The sequence below is a fragment of the Falco naumanni genome, chromosome 6, assembly GCF_017639655.2.
Source record: "Falco naumanni isolate bFalNau1 chromosome 6, bFalNau1.pat, whole genome shotgun sequence".
In the NCBI taxonomy this organism is placed as follows: Eukaryota; Metazoa; Chordata; class Aves; order Falconiformes; family Falconidae; genus Falco; species Falco naumanni.
This window is the reverse complement of record NC_054059.1, coordinates 82,842,731-82,862,435: the sequence shown is the minus strand read 5'-3', so window position 1 is coordinate 82,862,435 and position 19,705 is coordinate 82,842,731. Positions and strand designations below refer to the sequence as shown.

The 19,705-nt window shown below is 43.9% G+C and overlaps 2 protein-coding genes across 5 annotated transcripts in view; one reads left to right on the top strand and one right to left on the bottom strand.

Moving 5' to 3' along the window:
* Positions 1 to 1,110, top strand: part of HEATR1 (HEAT repeat containing 1) — a 38,667-nt gene extending 37,557 nt beyond the window's left edge. For both annotated transcript variants that reach the window (XM_040597482.1, XM_040597483.1), the window contains 2 exons: positions 352 to 460; positions 887 to 1,110. In XM_040597482.1, the coding sequence (XP_040453416.1) occupies positions 352 to 460; positions 887 to 975 (198 nt within the window). In that variant the 3' untranslated portion in view covers positions 976 to 1,110. The remainder of the gene's footprint in view (positions 1 to 351; positions 461 to 886) is intronic.
* A 911-nt stretch (positions 1,111 to 2,021) lies between these two features.
* On the bottom strand, positions 2,022 to 15,168 carry LGALS8 (galectin 8). 3 transcript variants are annotated; one of them, XM_040597485.1, is made up of 11 exons: positions 15,117 to 15,150; positions 14,693 to 14,855; positions 13,018 to 13,150; positions 11,067 to 11,155; positions 9,608 to 9,818; positions 8,884 to 9,000; positions 7,113 to 7,169; positions 7,007 to 7,033; positions 5,657 to 5,745; positions 3,665 to 3,830; positions 2,022 to 3,222 (listed from the first exon to the last, which is right to left on the bottom strand). In XM_040597485.1, the coding sequence occupies exons 3-11, from the start codon at positions 13,057 to 13,059 to the stop codon at positions 3,073 to 3,075; spliced, it is 948 nt and encodes a 315-aa protein (XP_040453419.1). In that variant the 5' UTR covers positions 13,060 to 13,150; positions 14,693 to 14,855; positions 15,117 to 15,150; the 3' UTR covers positions 2,022 to 3,072. The 3 variants fall into 3 exon arrangements, with proteins under 3 accessions (XP_040453419.1, XP_040453420.1, XP_040453421.1); XM_040597486.1 differs by lacking the exon at positions 14,693 to 14,855 and having other exon boundaries at positions 15,117 to 15,168; XM_040597487.1 differs by lacking the exon at positions 7,113 to 7,169 and having other exon boundaries at positions 15,117 to 15,148.
* Positions 15,169 to 19,705: the final 4,537 nt, after the last annotated feature.

The window sequence follows — 19,705 nt, the reverse complement described above, 5'->3', positions numbered from 1 at the left end:
CTGTTTATTATATAGAGTTTTGTCAAGACTCTCCTACTTGTGAGGTTGTATTTATTCAGGGGGAATACTTGGGTTTTCATTGTACTGAGCTACGTCTTTCTGCTACAGCGGAACAGGGTGTTACTGTAACAGGGATCTGAAGACCGTTACATGAAGTAACTTCCAGTGACATACCTACTTCTTGCAACCAGTTTTTCCTTTGACATTACCTTAACCCAGGTGTTGAGATACAAATCCAGCAGGGAAAGCTAGTTTCCAACTGGTATGGAAAGAAGGGATGGGGAGGAGAAAACAGGGAACTGTACTGTAACGTATATTTATTTCCTTACAAAGATTATTGTTTTGTTTTAGGTCCGATTTGCTGCCCTGCTTGCTTTGGTAGAAGTCGCAAAAAGACTGAAGGAGAACTACCTGGTCCTGCTACCAGAATCTGTTCCGTTCTTAGCTGAGCTCATGGAAGGTAATGTTCTAAAGCAGCATTAGTGAAGGCAGACAACTGGCCTATGCCCAAGAAAGAATAAGGGCCGCTTATTTCTAAAATTCAGACAGCATGATTCCTGTAATTGCTATAAATCTTAGGAATTGGTGTATGGTAGCTTAAACTGTGCAGGATGCAAACTGAAATGGATTGTATCCAACACTATCCTAAAGTACAGTTAAATCATGGTAGTTTCTTCAGTCTTGCAGCCTGTGCCCATCTCCCCAGCTGCGTGTTTTAGATTGGTGTTATAGTAGAAATAATACGAGTCAGTGCCAAAATATTTTTGAGTAATTATTTCATACCTGGTGTTTGAAGATAGTTCTAACCTTGACGAATGATGAAGCCATCCTAGGGTAGTTTTGTAATCACGGTTCTACTTAATTCCTGCTTAATTTCTTTTCCTAGATGAGTGTGAAGAAGTGGAACAGCAGTGTCAGAAGACAATTCAACAACTGGAAGTCATTTTGGGAGAACCGCTCCAAAGCTACTTCTAAGTTTTATCCCCTTTGTTTTTAAATTTTGTCTGAGTTACGTTAATGTGACGGTTTGCCTATAACATTTACATGTGTGAGGCTAATTTTTATCAGAGGTGAGATCTTAACTTTTTAATAAAATATTTTAAGAAGGTGGCTTTATAATTTCTGGATGGTCTGGGGACTTTTCATACAACTTTTTCTTAACAGTGGAAAACTGCTGTAAGCAACTTCTGACAGCTGGGCCCAACCAGTGTGACAGCAGGTAAGACTGCTGATGCAGTTACTGCTCCTGTGGAGGGGCTGCCATGTGGCAGTGCAGGCATGGTGCTCACTGCCCCCATGCGCTGCAGCCCTCAGAATGTGCTTTTCTGACATTTTTAGGGAAGTAAAAAGTAAACCCACTGAGAAGTTAGTTACAAGAAACTAGGATTCATGTGGAGGCTGAAGCTGGTTTTTAGTCTTTAAAGATTGCTACTAATTACCATCTTACTCCCCTGAAGATAAGAATAAATTGCTTGCTCTGTTAATGAATTTACCAAAAAATTCACCACCTATTTTGCACGAGGAGGTGCCGGTTCATTACACTGCGAGTAAGAAAGGCACTCCGACTGTACAGTTTAAAATGCAACTGGTTAGAACTAACACTATAAAGAGGATGATCTTACATCCCATCGTGTGCTGGGAACAGGGTCGGACCTGCCAGGCAGATCCCATCCACAGGGATGTTTACCCCATCGTGGTCGTTTGTGCTCTTACAGGCTTTTCTTAAAACAACTATTAATGATGTCTGCTGTCAATCAAAAAGGATCTGCACAGAACTGCTGCTGACCTCTTCAGTCAAGGCAAGAATGCACAAGTGGTCTGTTGGCATCAGCCAGCTACGTTCATCCTGCAACCCAGGGGGAGGTGCTGGGCTGTAGACCGCTAACGCCTCAATGCAGAAACAGTCCTCCAGTCAGAATCACTGTGCCACCTTGGAGATACTGGTAAGGTAATAAGCAAAACAAGGCAAAATACAGACCTAAAAGGAATCATAGCTATTTAGCCACACTTAGAGAAAAAAGCAGAGTTCACAAATGTATTTATTTATGCTTTTTTATACATTAAATCTGGTAGTTCATCTTAAACAGTCATTGTTGAAAGTGTTTCACTCTTTTAGCAGCAGTTAAGATAAATAGGAACGTCCCTTAGGCATGTATTGACAGCCAGTAGCAACTTATTTTTTTTTTAAGTATAAAAATTAAGACTGACATTTGTACAGAAAACTGTGAATAGGAACAGTTTTCTGATAGATACTACTTCAATACAAGACTGAAAAAGGATTCATTCTCTATTCAACTGACAACTTGCACCCCTGCCTGGAGTACTTGGGTTCCTTTTAGAAAAAATGAAAACCACCACCATCTGCTCGGGTTAGGAGCCATTTCAGAGCAACCAAGCTTCCAAAAGTTCACACTTGTTTCACTTTGGAAAGCTGAAAGCTAGGAGTGGTGCTGTATGTTTCATTCAAGCCACTTACAAGCAGGAGGTGACAGCCGTGAGTTTCAGAGAAGGTACTACTGCAGCAGCAGGCTAAGAAGTAAGATCACATTCCTCCTTGCCTTTTGCTGTAACTAATGAGTCAACAGTTTGCTTCATCCATCCTCAGTAAAAAGCTTACAGTTGCTAATATAAACTAAATAGAAGAGTATATTTCATAACTATTTAAAATGAATTACCCAGGGCCCTTTTCAGGCCGATAACCGTATCTTTGGATCCTATTTCAGTCTCCTTTCTACTTCACAATATTGAATGTACGCTATCAAGGAAAGCCGAGTAGTAGTTTAACTTAAACATACTGAGTGCAATTGTTAGACACAGTACAATGCAGCATTTTCATATTGCTAGGTTCAGTAATACGGGAGATTTATCTGAGCAAACGCTTATTTAGGTTGCCAGGATACTGTAAAGTAGAGGAGGGTTGAATCTCGCAGCTACAGGTCTGGTGATCGCCCAGCTCCGAGAGGCAGACACAAGCCTAGATAGGTAAAAGGCAGGCTCAGCACCTCTTTGTACCTGACAAGGAGGCCCTCTCATTAGAAAAGGTTTAATTCCTTTAGTACTAATTGAAAAGAACTACCAGCTCCTCACATCTAACAACTTAATATCTCCCGCGATTTCCACTTCATTTATCTTTTCAAGTTGTTTAAAACGATGCTTGTACTCCAGCGTGTGAACACCATTAACAGCAACTTTGAACTGGTGGGCATCACAGAAAATGATCAGCTGAAAATCAAGAAGAGCAACAGTTCAGTTTTAAGCTCAGGTAAGACATGAAAAACCACCTGGTGATTAGGCCTAGACTTGGGCAAGCCCTGCTCCTATTACAATGACCATTTCAGGCAAAATAAACTTTTTCAAAAGTGGAACTTCAACAAAAATCATAGAATTACTCAAGTTGGAAAGGACCCATAAAGATCATCAAGTCCAACTCAATTCAATTAAAATTTGTTCTGAGCATAATTCTTGCAACTATTTAAAAGCTCATTAAAACCAAGTCAAATCTCTGCTCCCTACGGTCCCACTTAATCCTAAATATTCTTGAGACACTGAAATGGAGGAGTGGCGGGTTTATTTAAATCTGTATTAGTGCCATGACCTTTAAGCACCACTGCTAATGCTTTTGGCAGAACGTCCAGTTCGATGCTATGCTGTAGATAAGTCTTACCTCAAAGTACATCCCTGGACTGAAAGGAAAGGTGGCGACTTCCTTTTCTTCTTCCCCCCAGCTGTCATGAAGATAGGAGTTTCTTACAAAAACTTTATTTTTCATTCGGGGATTCAGATGCAATGCGATGTCCTTTGAGCCACTTGATTTCAGATCTATCGCAAAGCTGGAAGATATTTTTTTAAAAGTTTACCATGGGTTTATAAACATGGTGCAGCAGTCCGTGCTATTTACCAAGGCCTTTGCCAATACCTAGAACTGTCCTGGAGCCAGGGCTGTGGTTCACCTGAAGAACCAAGCAGGCAGTTAGCGCGCGTTTGCGTCCTTCACACAGAAACCCTTGCTGGAGGCAGCAGACGTAGGACGCGACCCTGCTACATCGCTCACAGCTTTCTGTTCCCGTCTCGGCGAGGAGGTACCCAGCCAAGTCAGCCACGTGCTGCTCCTCTGCAGCACCAGGAAGCACCATTTTCACAGAAACACGGTGCTGCTTGCTCACTGTCTTTTACCTCTGAGAGCTGTGTTTTACCTGAAGACATTATATTCTTTCTGCTAACAAACAGATTAGACTAAGGAAAACTTTGAGGATTCTCTCTGTGTCTAATAGTGGTGGGACAGCATGCATACAAAATGGTACTTTATAGGCAGCATAGCTCTGCCCAGGCAGAAGGAACACTCTGCCCTCTCAGACATGTTCACAACACAGGCTTCCCAAAGGGGAGCTCTGGAGAAGAGCGATCAGAGCAAAGCCATCCAAATTCAAATGAACGCTTCAACCTGTGGCAAAGACATCACTGCATTTGAAGAAGAAATATTCCTCCCCCAAATCAGAGCCAGCTGTCAGGTTATTGCTCTCCTTTGAGAAGCCTAGAACTGCTCAGTCCAGATAGGAAACGGAGCAACAGCCTCACTTCCAAGCTGTGGAGTCCTCTTTTTCACTGAGAAAAAGGAGCATCCACAACTGTGAACTGAGTGAAAGACATTAAATAACTTACAACTACAAAAATCTATACGTTTAGAAGTACAAACACAAAAAGCAGACAACACACAATGCTTTAACAACCAAAAGCTTCTTCATGCTTATAAGCAGTACATCCAGCACTTGAGATGTGCTAATAAGCTTTTCAAGCCAAGAAAAGGATATCAAATGCTATTCTCTTAAGTATTAATTATCCTGTCGAATTTCAAGTCCATTCAAACTTCGTCGATGAGATTTCTAGACCTTGGGTTCCCACATTAATACAAACTCGGAGTGCTGTTCAGCTGCAGGAGTGCAATGCATATGCACGTGCTTCTCATCATTTGCACTAACTGCTTCATTTCTAGGCATGTTTCTGCAGAGCCCAAACCCTTCGAGAAAAGGGCATGCTGAAGCACAAACATTTCCTCCACTCCATTTTGACTATCTTGCGCTCCCCCCTTCCCCTTTAAATCATGTTGGGCAAGTGTCTTCTTTGCAACCTATTGTTCCTTATTTGCTACCAAAATTATAGCTCATACTCCCCTACCAGCTTTCACCACTCAGTTGTCAGGCACTTTGGTGCTTACACAGTCTCCAAGGAGGCCATCCAATAAGGATTCAGAGAAATGTTGTAACATGCAGATTTGTGCACACTAGCAACTCATCTCACTCCTTTTCTATCTACTTCTGCCAGTTCCCTTACTCTTGGATCTCTTTAGAATAAAAGCTGTCTTCGTACAGCATGTGTGCTCACATGCCTTGCACAGCAGAAACCCTGAGCAGACAATCTCATGAACAACGCAGATTTAGCAGGTAAGACACTCAGGTTCTACCTTTGCTTTTTACAATGGAGCTGCTCTTCTAAGTCTCTCTCTGAAGCAGGATCCTGCAGGTCCCCAAGAAAACTGCACTGTAGTTTCACATGATTCAAGATGCAAAGTTGCAAGTAAGGATATACTGAGCCAATGGGAAAACCTACTCATTCGCAAGAGTAGCCGAGTTAAATAGCAGTAAAATGCCATAACACTTACCTCTTTGGGTTTTTATTCACTTCTCCTTTAATGGCAACTGTGCATCCCGGACGAAGCGCAGTATCAAGTTTCCCAACGTAAGGAACTCCCTGGAAGTACATCACCAGTAAAGATTTTGACTGTGACTTACTTGTTTCAACATACAAGCTGAGCTTTGCCATGACAGGAAGAAATCTGGCCCACAATTGCAAATCTGCACTTCTAGCTGAAGTTATTCCTACCAACGTGTTCTGGCATAGTAATATTATAGTGGAAAAGTTACACAGAGATAAACATATCAAATTGCTGGGGTTTGTCTTTGGAATACCACCTTGGTTAATAAACATTATTTACAACTACTTCTGCCACCACTAATGGTGGAAGGTGGGGGAGAAGGAAAAAAAGAAAACAAAACAAGCACAAAACTCCCTGCAGTAATTCAAACCTGTGACACCCTGACCTCTCCTCTCTGAAAGCTTCAATTATGCTTTAGAGAGTAAGACTCATGCTAGTGTGAGAAGTAGGGTCATTGAGATTCTGTCCTGCCACCAGTTCATAATGAGAGATAGTGCAAGTATTTTATTTGCCTTTTTTTTGTTTTCATTGTGTTAGAAGTTCCGTTCATTTATTGGCTTGACAGTAACAATACTGCACATTATTTGGTTTTGAAAAGAAGACTGAAGGCAGCAGACTGTCAAGTGACAAGGCAACTAAAATCATGGCACTCACAGCGACTTCGCCTTCTCCACAATTTCTACTTGTATATATTCCTGGCTTCCAACCCCTTTCCAGTGTGAGCATGGGACTTACTCCAGTCCAGATACTGTTCACCTGTACAGCCCTTTGCAAAAAGATAAGCACTCTATCTATGCTACATGCTAGCTGGGTGCAAGTTCCAACCCTAAGGTGTGATGCTCGCAGCCAGCCACGTGATGTGCACACAGGGTAAGCATGGATCTGTCAGCAAGAGGAAGACGTAGCCAGACAGGTTCTGAGATACACATAAGGCCACTTGGCATAGACTGCAGAATACTTCTGTTTCGCAGATGTATAAAACTAAGCATGCTTGTTCAAAAAATGTTTTTAGTGTCATTTGGTATATCAGGTACCTCCCTTTTTATTTCTCCGTTTATGGCTGTGGATGCTGTGTTTATCTTTCGGGTTTTCTACATGATTTAAAAAATAGGCTCACATTTACTAGCAGCAGAAAAGAGGACTACTCTCTACAAAACCTCACTGATGATCAACCCAGAAGATTCTAAGTTTCCTTGTTCTACATGTGTTTCTTCATGAATGACTGAGATGGTTTTATTCCCCCCCCCTTTTTTTTTCACTCTTCACATTTGCCACAAGTCTACATAAAACACTTACGAATTGTGAACCATCTGGCATTTCCCCCTACAAGAGAAAACAAACAACATGAACTAGCTTATCAGGCAACAGGGAGATTCATTCAACCTTTTACAACCATACATACATTTTCTGTGTTTATCTTTGTTACTCCTAGAGATGATGACTGAGAGCCTTGTAAAGACTGCAGAAAGAGAAATTTAGATGTCACTGCATACATCATAGAACTTTTAACATAAAGTTGGTTTAGAACTGTAAAGGATTTCTTCTGCTTTGAAGAGTGAACTGTTAACATGGAACTTGAGGGCTATGGTAAAGAAAAGATAGCCAAACCCCTGCAAACCAGGGAGAAGTCCTGAAGCCAAATTAAGATTTCTAAAGACCATCTCATTCAGTTTGAAACTTTATTTAACAGTCATAGCACTGTTAACCCCTTAGAATCTGTACCCACTGAGCTTTCCTCACTGGGGTAGGAATACCAGGCCAGGTCCACGCAAGGGGCCTTGAGATTCTAAGCAGCCTCCTACATCCCTGCCCCTTCCCATGGGAAGGACAGCTGAGCAACACGGCCGTGCAGAGATACAGTTCCAGCCTAGGCCTGGCAGCTTGTTTCTTTCAACACAAGCCTCCATTTTCCTCCTCAGAAGAGTATACTAGAAGCAAAGACAGAAAGGAAACAATCACCTTTCTCCTTCCTTTCTTCCCCAAAAGGATACAGCATGAGCAACCACAGATTAAAGCAACTCTGTTTCATTTTGTGATTGGGACAGAAACCAACCTACAGCACCTGCTTGCCCCCAGGCTCTTCTCCGAGCCGGTCCTCTAGGACCAGGACTGAGACAGCTTTGCAGTAATGTCATTCTGGCGACATGCCCAAGGCCAAGTGATGAGGCCCATAGATGTCTGTACATGGACTTTGCAAATGATCGATGAATAGACGTATCTATCATGTTCAGACTCCTTTTCCATTCTGGCCCAAATCTCCACCTTCTATCAGCACAATTATTAGCCTGCTGACCCGAGTTAGACCTGACATTTTGGCAGCAAGAGATCCAAGCTTTGCCCACAACGTAATGAGGATGGGGCAGAAGAGACCCTGAATATTACACAGGAGTAGGTAGGCTGCTCTAGTGAGTGGCAGGAAGAAAGGGAAAAGGCATTCACCTTCTGTACCTCCCTGGAATTTATCACCATCTTTTTCTGTTCTACAAGTCTCACACTTCCAGAGCAGAAGGATCTCTGCTTCTGCACAGGGGAAAGTGTTCGACTCCTCCCTGTTAGTTTACTTTCTCTAGCAGAGCTGGCAGCTGAAAGGAAGCACAGCACTGCCTTCACTTTAAATTCACTGCAGTTTGGTCCAAGCCACAAAGTCTTTGAAGAAGGACACTGCTTCTCACCCTCCAGAAATAAACGTACACTCCTCTCATCCCTTCATTCAGCAATTCAGTCATTTTAGCAGGAAAACCAGGGTTACGTACACAGGCAGTTCCAGCTGTGGCTGAACTCAGCATCTGGAAGCCAAGCAACAAGTTACAGCTATGGCTGAACTTGTCACTTAAAAGCACTAAATACTGTGAGTTCATTTTGGTGCTCCTGCAATACCTGAAAAGTCTAATCCACTCCTAGACCCAGTATCAAATCAATTCTTACACCATCTGCCCTGTTAACTTTGAAAGCTGTAAACTTTGCCACCCTTTTGCCCCTAACCTCAAGGCTAAAACGGGAAGACAGAGATCCTTACATAAGACTCACATGTTGAAATGTGGGGGGAAAAAAAGTCTTGGTAGCGATGTCAGACTGTGTAGCTGCTTTTCCTTACTTCCTTTTCACCACAAACCCTACTCTGTAGTTTAGCAAGACAGAGAAAAGGAATCAAACAATTTGTCTATATAACTTACATTAGAAACAAAATCTATAGTTTTGATCTGCACTTTGCCATATATTCCAAGAGTATCTATTCTTTCAAGGCTAATTCTGTGGTTGTAGAGCAGCAAGTGCTTCTTGTTTACAGTCACCTAAGGAGACAGAAAACAAAACAGGAAAACTGTATTAAATGTACATCACAGCAGCCATATACATGTATCTCTGTCTACTGGTCTGGTACAGAAGCATGGAACATCCTAGAAATTTCAGAACAACCAAGTTCAGCTGATCCACAATTCAGTCTTTCTTTCCATCACAGTGTAGGCGAATAAATCTCCTTCACAAAAATTTGCATTTCAAAAACCTTTTGTTTCTACACCTGATCATTTACCAATGTGGTGTTACCAATCTACTAGAATCTCTTATTTCAGTCTAACAGAGCAGGACAAACACACCTCACGCGTTCAGCTTTATCCTAAGGTTAGCCCTTCTCACCTACGAAGGAACTGGGTGGAGTAGCCGCTAGCCACAGCAGGAAGTTACCTGCCTACTCACCCAACTTACCAGGAAGGCAATATCAACTTCAAGGTCTGATTTACTTAGGACCTCTTTAAAAGAAAAACTCCTAAACTTTTCTGCAGTTAGACTACACCTAGGTAACAGAACCCAAGGCTTCCAACTATTTATTGTAAGTATACAAAAATACCTCTCTTGTTGGCCTGACAACTGGCTATGGCTGAAGAATCAACCCAGACTCACCTGGAATTTAGCCTTTAAAATCATGATGACAATCTCAAACGGCTTCCCTTTTTGAAAGGGCATCTCGTAAGTGATCTCTTCCCAGCCCCATTTTTCACTCTCCAGTGTGTTGCAAACAATGCAGCCAGACCTTTTGAAGCGGGGGTTGAAATGAAATGCCACATCGGCTCGAGGCTTTACACTGCTGCCACACTGTAAGTCCACCTGGAACCTAATCATAAAAATAAGACAAACCACATTCAGCTCAGTCTGTCAAGGAGTCACCTCAATTAGCGGAGTCTGCTACATTTGTGTTTTACTGTGGATCGTTAGAACAGGCAGACACAATTAATATTGCTGGAGAAGGAGAAAAAACCACAAAATGTATTTGCCCACTCCTACACATTTGTGAAAGGTTCTCCCATGATTAATTGCAATGAATTTAAATATTTATGCATTTATTTAATGGTCACCATATCACACAAGCTGCTCATTTACTGAGTTACCTTGTAGTATAGTCTGGTTTAGCTTTGTAACTGTATTGTTTGTTTCAGTGTAATCACGAAGAGGTTGCTAATCAACCCTGGTTATGTAATTTTATGCCAAGAGGAAAAGAGTAGTTTAAAACTCAAGGTCACTGAGGAGAACATTGTACAGGCAACTAATGAAACAAGCTTAAACTCTCCTTGGGCTCTCCATATAAGGGAACTAAATTAAGGTTCAGTGATCGGTCAGCTGTAACTACAGGGTCCACAATTGTTTGAGACCCCTTAGAAGACTCAGAGGTACCTGTAAGGAGCATGTGCAATGCTTAATTATCATAGTACCGCCTGTTAAATTAATACATATGATTCTTCTGAGAAATGTAATGCATAATGCTAAGTGTGGCCTGTGTAATTGTGTTTGAAACACGGCATACACCTTAGGCGAAACGATCCCCCATGCATCCAGCACTGCAGTAAAGAATGCCTGCTTCCCCATGCTACATTGGTGTTAAAGGCTTTCTTATTCCTGATTTCGGTGACAACTGTGTTCACCACCTACCCCCCTATCACCTTCTGTAGAATAACCAGAAGAACCTTGGGCAAAGTCAGGGAACAGAAGCCCCGTACCCAGCATGTGTACCAGTTCACACCTCCTTAGCCCAGTTTAAGTTCATTCCTTCACACAACACATTCAGCTATCAGTATTGTTAGTCTCAGATAACCTCTTGAGGCAGGTTATATGCTATGACAGGGGGAAAAAATGGCCAAAGCAGGCAAACAGAAGAGAGAATCAGCAGGAAGCAAAAAATCAGTTCATTCTCCACTTCTCGTCACAAAGTTTTCATTGACTAATTAACACTGTACTCACTCTGACACTATCACAAGGGTTTAGATCAAGCCTTTGTGTGCCACTATAAAGGACCCCTGGAAACATTTTATGCATTACATTGTTGTTCACATGGTGACACTGCAGAAAGTGACACCATAGCCACTACCTGTCTGCATCATCAGGAACAGTCCCATGTATCACAATCAACTCTCCAGGAGTAAGGCCACCAAGTATGGTCCCAACATATGGAATGATCTAGAAGAGGGAGGGGAAAAGAAAAAAAAGAAAAAAAAAAAGATTCAAATAACGATTTGTGATGGAGGCAAAAAAGCCCACAATAATTTTAAAAATACTAATCTAATACTTAATTTATATGGCACTCTAGCACATTAAAAGAAACACCGCTAGCATCTCATTTAAGAGAAAGAGTAGAAAAGCACTAAATACCCACCACAATGGGAAGGAAAAACCCAGCATATTTTCACCTGTGAAAACCAAGCTTCTCAGGTCAAACTAAAACTAAAATTTCCAGCCTCCATGATAACATTTTGTTGCCTCACTTTCTAATAGAGTATAAAAAGGATTAATTTCTAATTGGGTCATTGCCAAGGGCTGACTATTATCAGCCCTTTGGAACCATTCACTGAAACAGTGAAATCTTCATAGCCTGCCCTCTTCCATCCCTACTAGGTTCATCTTGTTATAGCACACAGGTGATAGAGTCACAGAAGGGCTGAGGTTGGAAGGCACCTCTGCTATCTCTGGCCCAATGCCTTGACCAAAGCAAGGTCAGATAGAGCAGGTTGCTCATGGCCTTGCCTGGAGGCTGTCCTGAGGTCATCAGCACAATCTTTCCCAACTCTGCCTCCACATTCTAATCCCAAGTACTCACTCTTATTCCTACTTTAGGCTCTTGACCCCTAAGCCCTAGTTTACCCCTTTATATTCTCCAGCCTGGTCTTGCCACCCATCATACTCATCAGTCCCCTTGCAGCCACCTGATTTTGCTCCACTCTTACTCTCTCCCTCACACATTATTTATTCTAAACATGTCCTAATCCCTCTCCTCACACCTCCTTCCCCACTAAAATCTCCATGTACCAACTTTCATCCTCCCTTTACTTTTCCAGTTCTGTCCTTCCACCTTCTAGTTCATCTCCACACAGTTTGCTTTCCTTCCTCTCCCAGCTGAGTTCTTGTGAAAAAGACTGAAGCTATTCCCCCATCATCCCTACCTCTATCCAGTTTGCAAGCAGTGAACGTACAGTGGGACTGAATAATCAGATTCACTGAGGGCCCAGGTGTGTATCACTGCAAAGCTGCAATAGATAAGGAAGTTGTGCAGATCTCACTACTGTATACACCACGTAGATACTCTACAGAATTTATTATTTTTAAAGAGTTCTACCACACAATGTTAAAAATATTTTCCTGCAGGCTCAAAGGAACTACCTTTTCAAAGACACAACAAAAAACACAGCTCCAGCCCATCCCTTTAGCTACTGTTCCAGATCATGAGAATATTAAGAGCTCTTCAAAGAAAGTCTCTGGACCCTAAGCTAGGCAAACAACATTCCATCAAATCCACTCTGCAATTGCTGAGAGCTCAAGTCTTCCTTACAAAACAGGATTCATTGTAAGACAAGTTACCAACTATCAAAAAACATTTCAGGTTCAATTGTTCAGACTGAAATTACAAGCACCACCAAAAAAAAAAAAACAAAACACCACAAGGGCTGCCAGGCGCCACCCATGTTTACAGAGAATTAGAAGTGAAAAGGCTGCTTATCATATTTTCACTTTTGATCCAAACAGTCTGCAAAAATGCCAGACATCTGCAGAAACTGTGTAGGAAAAAGGATTACCCCCAAGGCCAACAGAACTTCCTTCCTGTTCTGGAAGTCCTGTGCATTAAGCGTCGGGTTTGCTTCCAGCACAATATCTAAACACCATCAGCTCCTAGTGTCACCTGCGACATTCTCCCTCAAATACCTGAGCGATGCAGAGCGCTCTCAGTAACACCCCTCACCGTGCAAAACAGTACGAGTACTAACTATGGACATAAAACAGCAAAGTTCAATTGCCCAAGGGAGTTGTTGATATGACAGGGGAGTTACCGGGTTACTGATTGTCTTCTGTGGTCCATCCAAGGACATCATCTTCCCTCCTCCAGTTTTGTCGGTTCTGTGTGACCACTGCTGGAGCGTACTTAAAGGACTCACTGGTCAGGCAGCACCAAAGGAGGGATCCCTTGAAAAAAACATAACTTCTAATTAGAAAAAAACCCAAAGTGAAGTGAAACCCTCCAGGTCGTAACTTTAAAAAACACAAGAAATGATGCAAACATCTGTCGGAGAAATCTGCTGGAGTTTTGAAATACAAAAATTAAAGGCTTGCTTAAAGAAATAAGGTGCCACTCTAACAAGGGACAGTGCACACAGGTACACAATGTCATGAGCAGCTTCCTGAGATTATGTATACTGAGACATATATTGTACAGCGGAACGCTGATAACTCAGCGCCCCTCAGCTGGGTCCTAATAGCTCTCCATTAGCAGCTGACCCCTGCCTGCAGACAGGGCAAAGATACACGGTACAAAAGCATTTTTTCCACGACAACCAACCAACCATTTCTGTTTCCTTTAACACCGCTTGTGCTATCCCCAGATTTCCCAAGGCCGAGAAGCCTTAGGGGCTGAACTTGCTTTTTCTAGTTTTGCTTTACATAACGTTAAGAGACACTAAGCAAAGACGCAGCAGGGAAGCAAAGGGTGTTTTAGGTTTCTTCCTCCAACACACACAATCCCTAATTCCACAAATAACTACAGGGGTTTGTAAAACTTGCAGTAAATGCACGGCATTAATAAGAAATGAAACAACAGCTTGTGAGTATATCCAGCTACACTATAATTTCTCTAGCAAATCTCCTAATGAAGCGACCAAAATTCAAGGCCCAACTGAAACTACTAAGTAATTATTTCTTGCACATTCCGGAGAAGTAACTTAAGGTAGCCTGCAAACTGTGTGCTAATGATAGGCAGACCCATTCCACAGAGCCCTGGAGTTTTCTGCAGTGATTCAACAACAGAGCGGCCCATTGCACTACCTGGTTTATCTTGTGGGAGATTTGGGCCAGAAGGGTATTAATTCTCCTACTTAAGACCAGTGTCTAGGACACAATTTGGAGAACATCAGGTGCCCGCGCTGCCCGTTTGATCTTCTCATAGGACACCACCATCAACTCACAACAGAAACGTGCAAAGGCAGGCAAATCTCATTGTTTTCATTTTCACTAGGACGAAATCAAGACCAAAGCAATCAATCCTGCCTTTAGCACCAGCAAGTCCAACAGCAGAGCCAAAAAATGAAACCCAGACCTACAAGCCCGCATCCAGCAGCCTGCTAACTGAGCTTCCCTGGGTGTGCCAACAGCAATCTCGATCCTGCTGAAAGAGGATGCGGGAACAGAACTGGCTGTTAAAGTCTTGGCAGACCAGCGGCACTATGGCAAAGTGATGGGTTGAGGGTATTTTTTGGTTATTAGTTTCTTACTGAGAAGGTCACGGGAACAAGGAAAAGCTGCTGTTCAGGCTCAGATTGACAGAACAGGGGATGGGCACGCAACTGCAAGGCTCCCCAGTAACCTTCTGTCACAACCATTACACCAAATCCTAAGTCTCCAAGACTGTAAGTTACGGGTTCCTGACTCCGCTCTTAGAACAGGAAAAGGCACGCAGGCTTTCCCGTTATCACCCACAGAGCAAGGAAACTGAAAACCTCTTCAATAACGAACCAGGAAAACAGAAAGGTCAACCGCCAGTTACCGCGCTGTCCCCAGAGATGCAGCACGGTCTTTCACGAGGGTAACCCAGGCCAGACCTCGCATCGAGCCGCGATTTTACACAGAGGCAAACAGGACTTGTGCGAAGAGAACAAGCGAGGTACTTTCTGGATACCTGCAAGCAATTAAAACACGAAACACCAGCAGCGTCCCCCCGGCTCTAAACCCAGCACGGCAACACCCCAGAAGGACGCGGGACTAGTGTCACCGAGCGCCCTCGGCCACCCCAGCGCGCCCCGAGGAAGCCCCGGCCCCACCGAGCGGCTCCCCCAGCCGGGCCCGCCTCGACGCAGCCCCCGACGGGCAGCCGCACGCAGCGAGGGTTATGGCTGCTGTTACCAACAGGACGTTCCCCCTTCTCGTCTGCGCAACGTACCGTGGCTAGCAGCGCCCGCAGCCCCGCCGGCTCCCGCCCGCCGCCATAGCCCCGCCGCCCGCCCCGCTCCGCGCCCGGCCCCGCCCCGCCCCGCCCGGCCACTTCCGGCCGCCTCCGACGTCAGCGTCTGCGGCCCGGGGGTCTGCTCCTGAGCCGGGGCCGGTCCGGGGGCGCCCCTCACCCTGCGCCCCGGAGCCGCCACAGGCCTCTGACCCCCCGAGCCGGCAAGCGCCCGGGGCCGGTCCGGGGGCACCGCTGGGCTCAGCCTGAGCTGTCACAGGCCCCTGACCCCCTGCTCCGGCAAGCGCCCTGTGGGCTCAGACCTACGAGGGCGAAAGTACCAACTCAGCCGTGAAGTTAACTCGGCACCTCAACGCTACCACAAGCTTCCCCTGCGAACCCACCGCTTCCCCCGTGCTCCGTGTTCCCTCTGTCGGTCCCTTGTCCCAGCCTCACCCCGTGTCCTCCAAGCAAGGCACCTGCAACCAGACCGAAACGCAGCTTTGGTAGCCAACTGTGTCATGTGTTGCTCCAGGACTGTGGATTCCCTGAAACCTGGAAACCTTACGCTCATCCCCAATCCTACACCTACCACCCGAAGGCTGTGCTGTCACCCTCCTGTTCCCTCACAGGCTTTCTAACCATGGGTTTGACTGTTTCCGTCTAGTAAGCAGATGGCACAATGAGGTCCCGAGTAGTTTTACAGCTCATGGTGTGTAGCAACAAGCTACTTAGAGAAGCACTGCTTAAAGCTTCCCCTGTCTATATGCTGGATGGGGGGAAAGATGAGCCAGAAATAAAGGTTGCAATAGAAAAGGCCGCCCAAATTAAATTGCCATATCCTATTCAATTACAGGCATTCAGTATTTCTTTGCCTCGCAGGAAGCAGCGTATGTGGCTATCACAAAGTTCGAATGGTGTTCAGCCACTCCCGTCACAAAGATCATTTCAGTATCTTAGCTAGATAATAGCCCGTCTTCTGTCCTGCAATTAACTAGCACAAAAAAAACTCCATACCAAATCGTATCTACTTGCTAGAGTTCTGCTCACAGTTGTAAGGTTGCTGCTTTAAAGGGTACACCAGGTTAACTGTGTCAGGTCGGAAGGATTCATTCACAGGAAGGCATAATAACGTTTCTTCCGAGGAGAACTACAGAAATGAGCTATGTAGATTAAACAGCACCAAAGCAGGTCACTTGGGGAAAGATACCTTAGAATAGTTTTGAGAGAAGACCAAGAACTATTGTCTGTAGTTGGGTGATAGCAAAAAGCTATTCAGTTGTTCTACAAAATTCCACAGCACTTTTTTAAAAAGAAAATAAAGGTTCTAGAGCCTGAACTACCACTTAGTTTTCCTTTGAAGCTATTGTTCTAGGCATATTTTATTTTTAAAGAGTAGAAAATTTTAATAAAAGTAGACTGACAGAAGTACGTGAAATGCCTTCACTTCTCAGTGTTAGAAAACAAACTTTCAAACCTGCTTTTGAGGTTAAGTCAAACAACAGGGACAGAAAATACGCTGAAGGGCTGGAATAAAAAAAGTCGTGATGCTGAAAGGAGGAGCAGTAAGTGGAAGTGTTTCTAGAAGAACCACAGAATATAAAGTTTTACTACTTGACTACTTCTGGCTCAGAGCTCTTCTACTTCTGGGAAGGAACAAACCAAAGGAAATACAGTGATTTAAAGTACGCACCAGTTCTTTACTGAAGCGGAACAGCTGCTTGATTGACATGCTGATCACCTCTTTGAAGGCTGAGTCACAGGCAGTTTATGACATTTACAGGAAAATCCCTATTTCAGCTCCCAAACTTAATGCACCACTGACAATGAGTCACTTGGGTTACAGCTTGAGCGGCCTTGCACTACTCTGCAGTTGTTTCGCTCAGACTGTCGTTTTGCTGCCGATTTCGTGACTGCTATTTTTAGCGCCATTTACTAACAGCAGTCATGACGATAGATAGCAAAGCCTTCCCCTATTTCCATGGTCCAAGCCCTAATTCAGGCTTTTGCTTTTAAAGCTGCAATTGGAGGGGCACACAAGCGTTGCCAGGACTGTGCATTATCCTGTTCAGCAGAATTTTGCTTGCTGGAGAAACAGGAGTGCTTTGTCAACAGAGAGGCAGACAATTTCAGCTGAAGCAAATTCAGCAGCTATTCTTGGCCAGAAGGTAGCATTTGAGGGAGGACTCTGTTACTCTGAAGAAATTTTACCTGCCTTTCCTGCCCCAACTACAAGAACTGGGAGAGGAACATAACTACAAGACACTGGCAGCGCACGTCTGCAACTGTATCCAACCAGCCGTTACGAACTTCCCACTTATTTTCAGTGATAATTATTTCATTTCCAAATCTCACGTATTCCTTCTTGGGTACTAAGAACTGCTTTGATTCATCTCATTAAAGACTGAAACACATTCTTTTACAGATTTAGCTTTCCGCTCCCTTCTCCCCTTTGGAGCCTCTGGGGAGTTAACACTTGAGCAGCAGTGTCAGACCACAACCCACAAATTAGGACAGACTGATTGTGTCTAGCATGATTTTACACAGGGCTTCTGGATCTCTGTGACTGAATCTAAAAGCGACAACAAATTTTTATTTTAAATAAATATTGCGCTTGCTGAGTCTGCTGTGAGCAAAACTGAATTTGATGTAATTTGTTACAATCACCTGTATAACTGTAACATGCTTCACTGTAAGCTTTTGACAGCAACACAGGCGATGTTAGTAACAGTTAAAGCCCACCCACAAACCTGGGAAAATTGAACCAAACTGATGACCAGGCACTTTTTTTAACCCCTTCTCACATATTCAGTCAGGTAGCTTAACAAACACCACTTCACTAGCTAGAAAAAGAAGAGCGCGACAGCCTATTTTGAGCCCTCCTGTCATTTCTTGGTAAAGGAGCTGCTGTGTTTGCTCCTTTCTTCCCGCAGCAAACACCACATCTCACATCTGCACTTCTTCAAAGCGGAGGCGGGTACCTTCCCTGCTGGGCAGCAGGGCTGCATCCAACCTGCACCAGACCCAGCCACATTACAAGCTGCTCAGTCCTTCGCAAGTCACTCCAGCAGCAATCTGGCTCTGCTAGCTGCCTTAGATACCTCCTGCTACCCAGTTCCTTCCACTTCCCAGCAGAGTGCCATAAAATACATGATTACATGGAATCCTACTTCCCCAAAAGAAACTTCTTAAGCAGATCCCCTGTACTTGCTTCCCAGTCCACAACCTGTACCTCTCAGGGCAGCAAGTCATCCCCCAAAGTTAGGGTAACAATGTAAGCAGTCATACCTACTTGGCCCAATATTTTATAAATGGTTCCAATTATAAAATTTCCACCAATTAGTGGTGAGCTACTTAGAGAAGTCCCTAGACTTGGCACAAATAAACACATTTCAAAACCTCTCATGGGTCCCTTTTTATTCAGCTTTCCTCCTCTCCACAATTCAAAACACCATTCCTTTCCTTTATGTAAGAGGCTTCTTTTCCTTTTTAGCCCTCTCCACTTTCTGTAATAGGTTACTTGCAGTTTCTCCATGATCAGATCTGCTTATTTACTTTTCTTCCTAGCCTATGTAGCAAGGCCCAAAGTTTTGCTGACTTCAGTCTAGGGGCAGGGTTGACCGCCCTGCCGGCTACATTTGTCCTTTTTCTGATGCACACAGTACCATAACAGCTTCCTACGTACTGCTGTTCTTTTGAGGTTGGTATAAGACATCTTTGGTTTGGTAGAGACTAAACTGGCTGCACCTCATCAAGTCGAAGGGTTGGGTACCCACGATCGCTACAGATAGTGCCCATCATGAGCTGCCCAGAGGAGCAGAATGAGAGCAAAGGCAAGCACACAGTACCACACACCCAGCTTCTGACCATCAGCCATTTAGGAATTTAGGTCAGAGGTTACAATTGCATCATCTTACTAAATGAGCACACCCTGGAATCCCCACAATTCATTTTTAGGTTAATGACACCACTTCTGGACCTCCACAACACTATCCATAGCAGCATGGAGTGTATTTTAATGAATCATTGTCTAAATATCCTGCAAGGAAAATTCTGTCCAGAACTAGAAGCTTCTCCCTACTGTACGTACTGTTTATATGGTAATACACCACTATGGCCATTCAATGCTAATAACCTCAGTGGTTCTCTGTAGGTTGTCTCATCAAGAGTCCTTAACAGACTGGTAACAGATCAAAATTATGGGTTATGACACATTTGCCTCACCCAAAGCTGATGGATACACACATTATCTAGCTTTGCAGCGAGGCAACCGAAGTAAGCTACTAGTCCCCATTAACTGCCCAGTGGAAGTTACTCTCAGCTCATCTCTTGTACTGTTGTGTGGTACCAGAATAAATGTAATTTCTTCTCCTAGTTAATACAGAACCACAGGCCACAGGGGTAAAGCCTCTAGCACACTGTACTGCTCAGCAGAATTTTTTTGTGCAAGGACTTCATGTAGTCTCAAAACCCTGACATTGCTGTGTTCTCCATAGCTTTCGTGAAACTGTTGATGCAGTACAGCATTTTCTGATGGAAATTATTCCCCTAGCTGCTCTGAAAGGCTTTAGATTCAAAGTGGACGTGAG

What these genes read in the sequence shown, in the direction of transcription:
- LGALS8 (XM_040597486.1), bottom strand. Translation starts at nt 13,059, where the DNA reads ATGATGTCCTTGGATGGACCACAGAAGACAATCAGTAACCCG. An exon ending in TTTTAAAGGCTAAATTCCAG is followed by an intron (nt 9,001 to 9,607) that starts GTGAGTCTGGGT and finishes CTGTCTCCTTAG; the next exon opens with GTGACTGTAAACAAGAAGCA. An exon ending in GTGAATAAAAACCCAAAGAG is followed by an intron (nt 3,831 to 5,656) that starts GTAAGTGTTATG and finishes AATATCTTCCAG; the next exon opens with CTTTGCGATAGATCTGAAAT.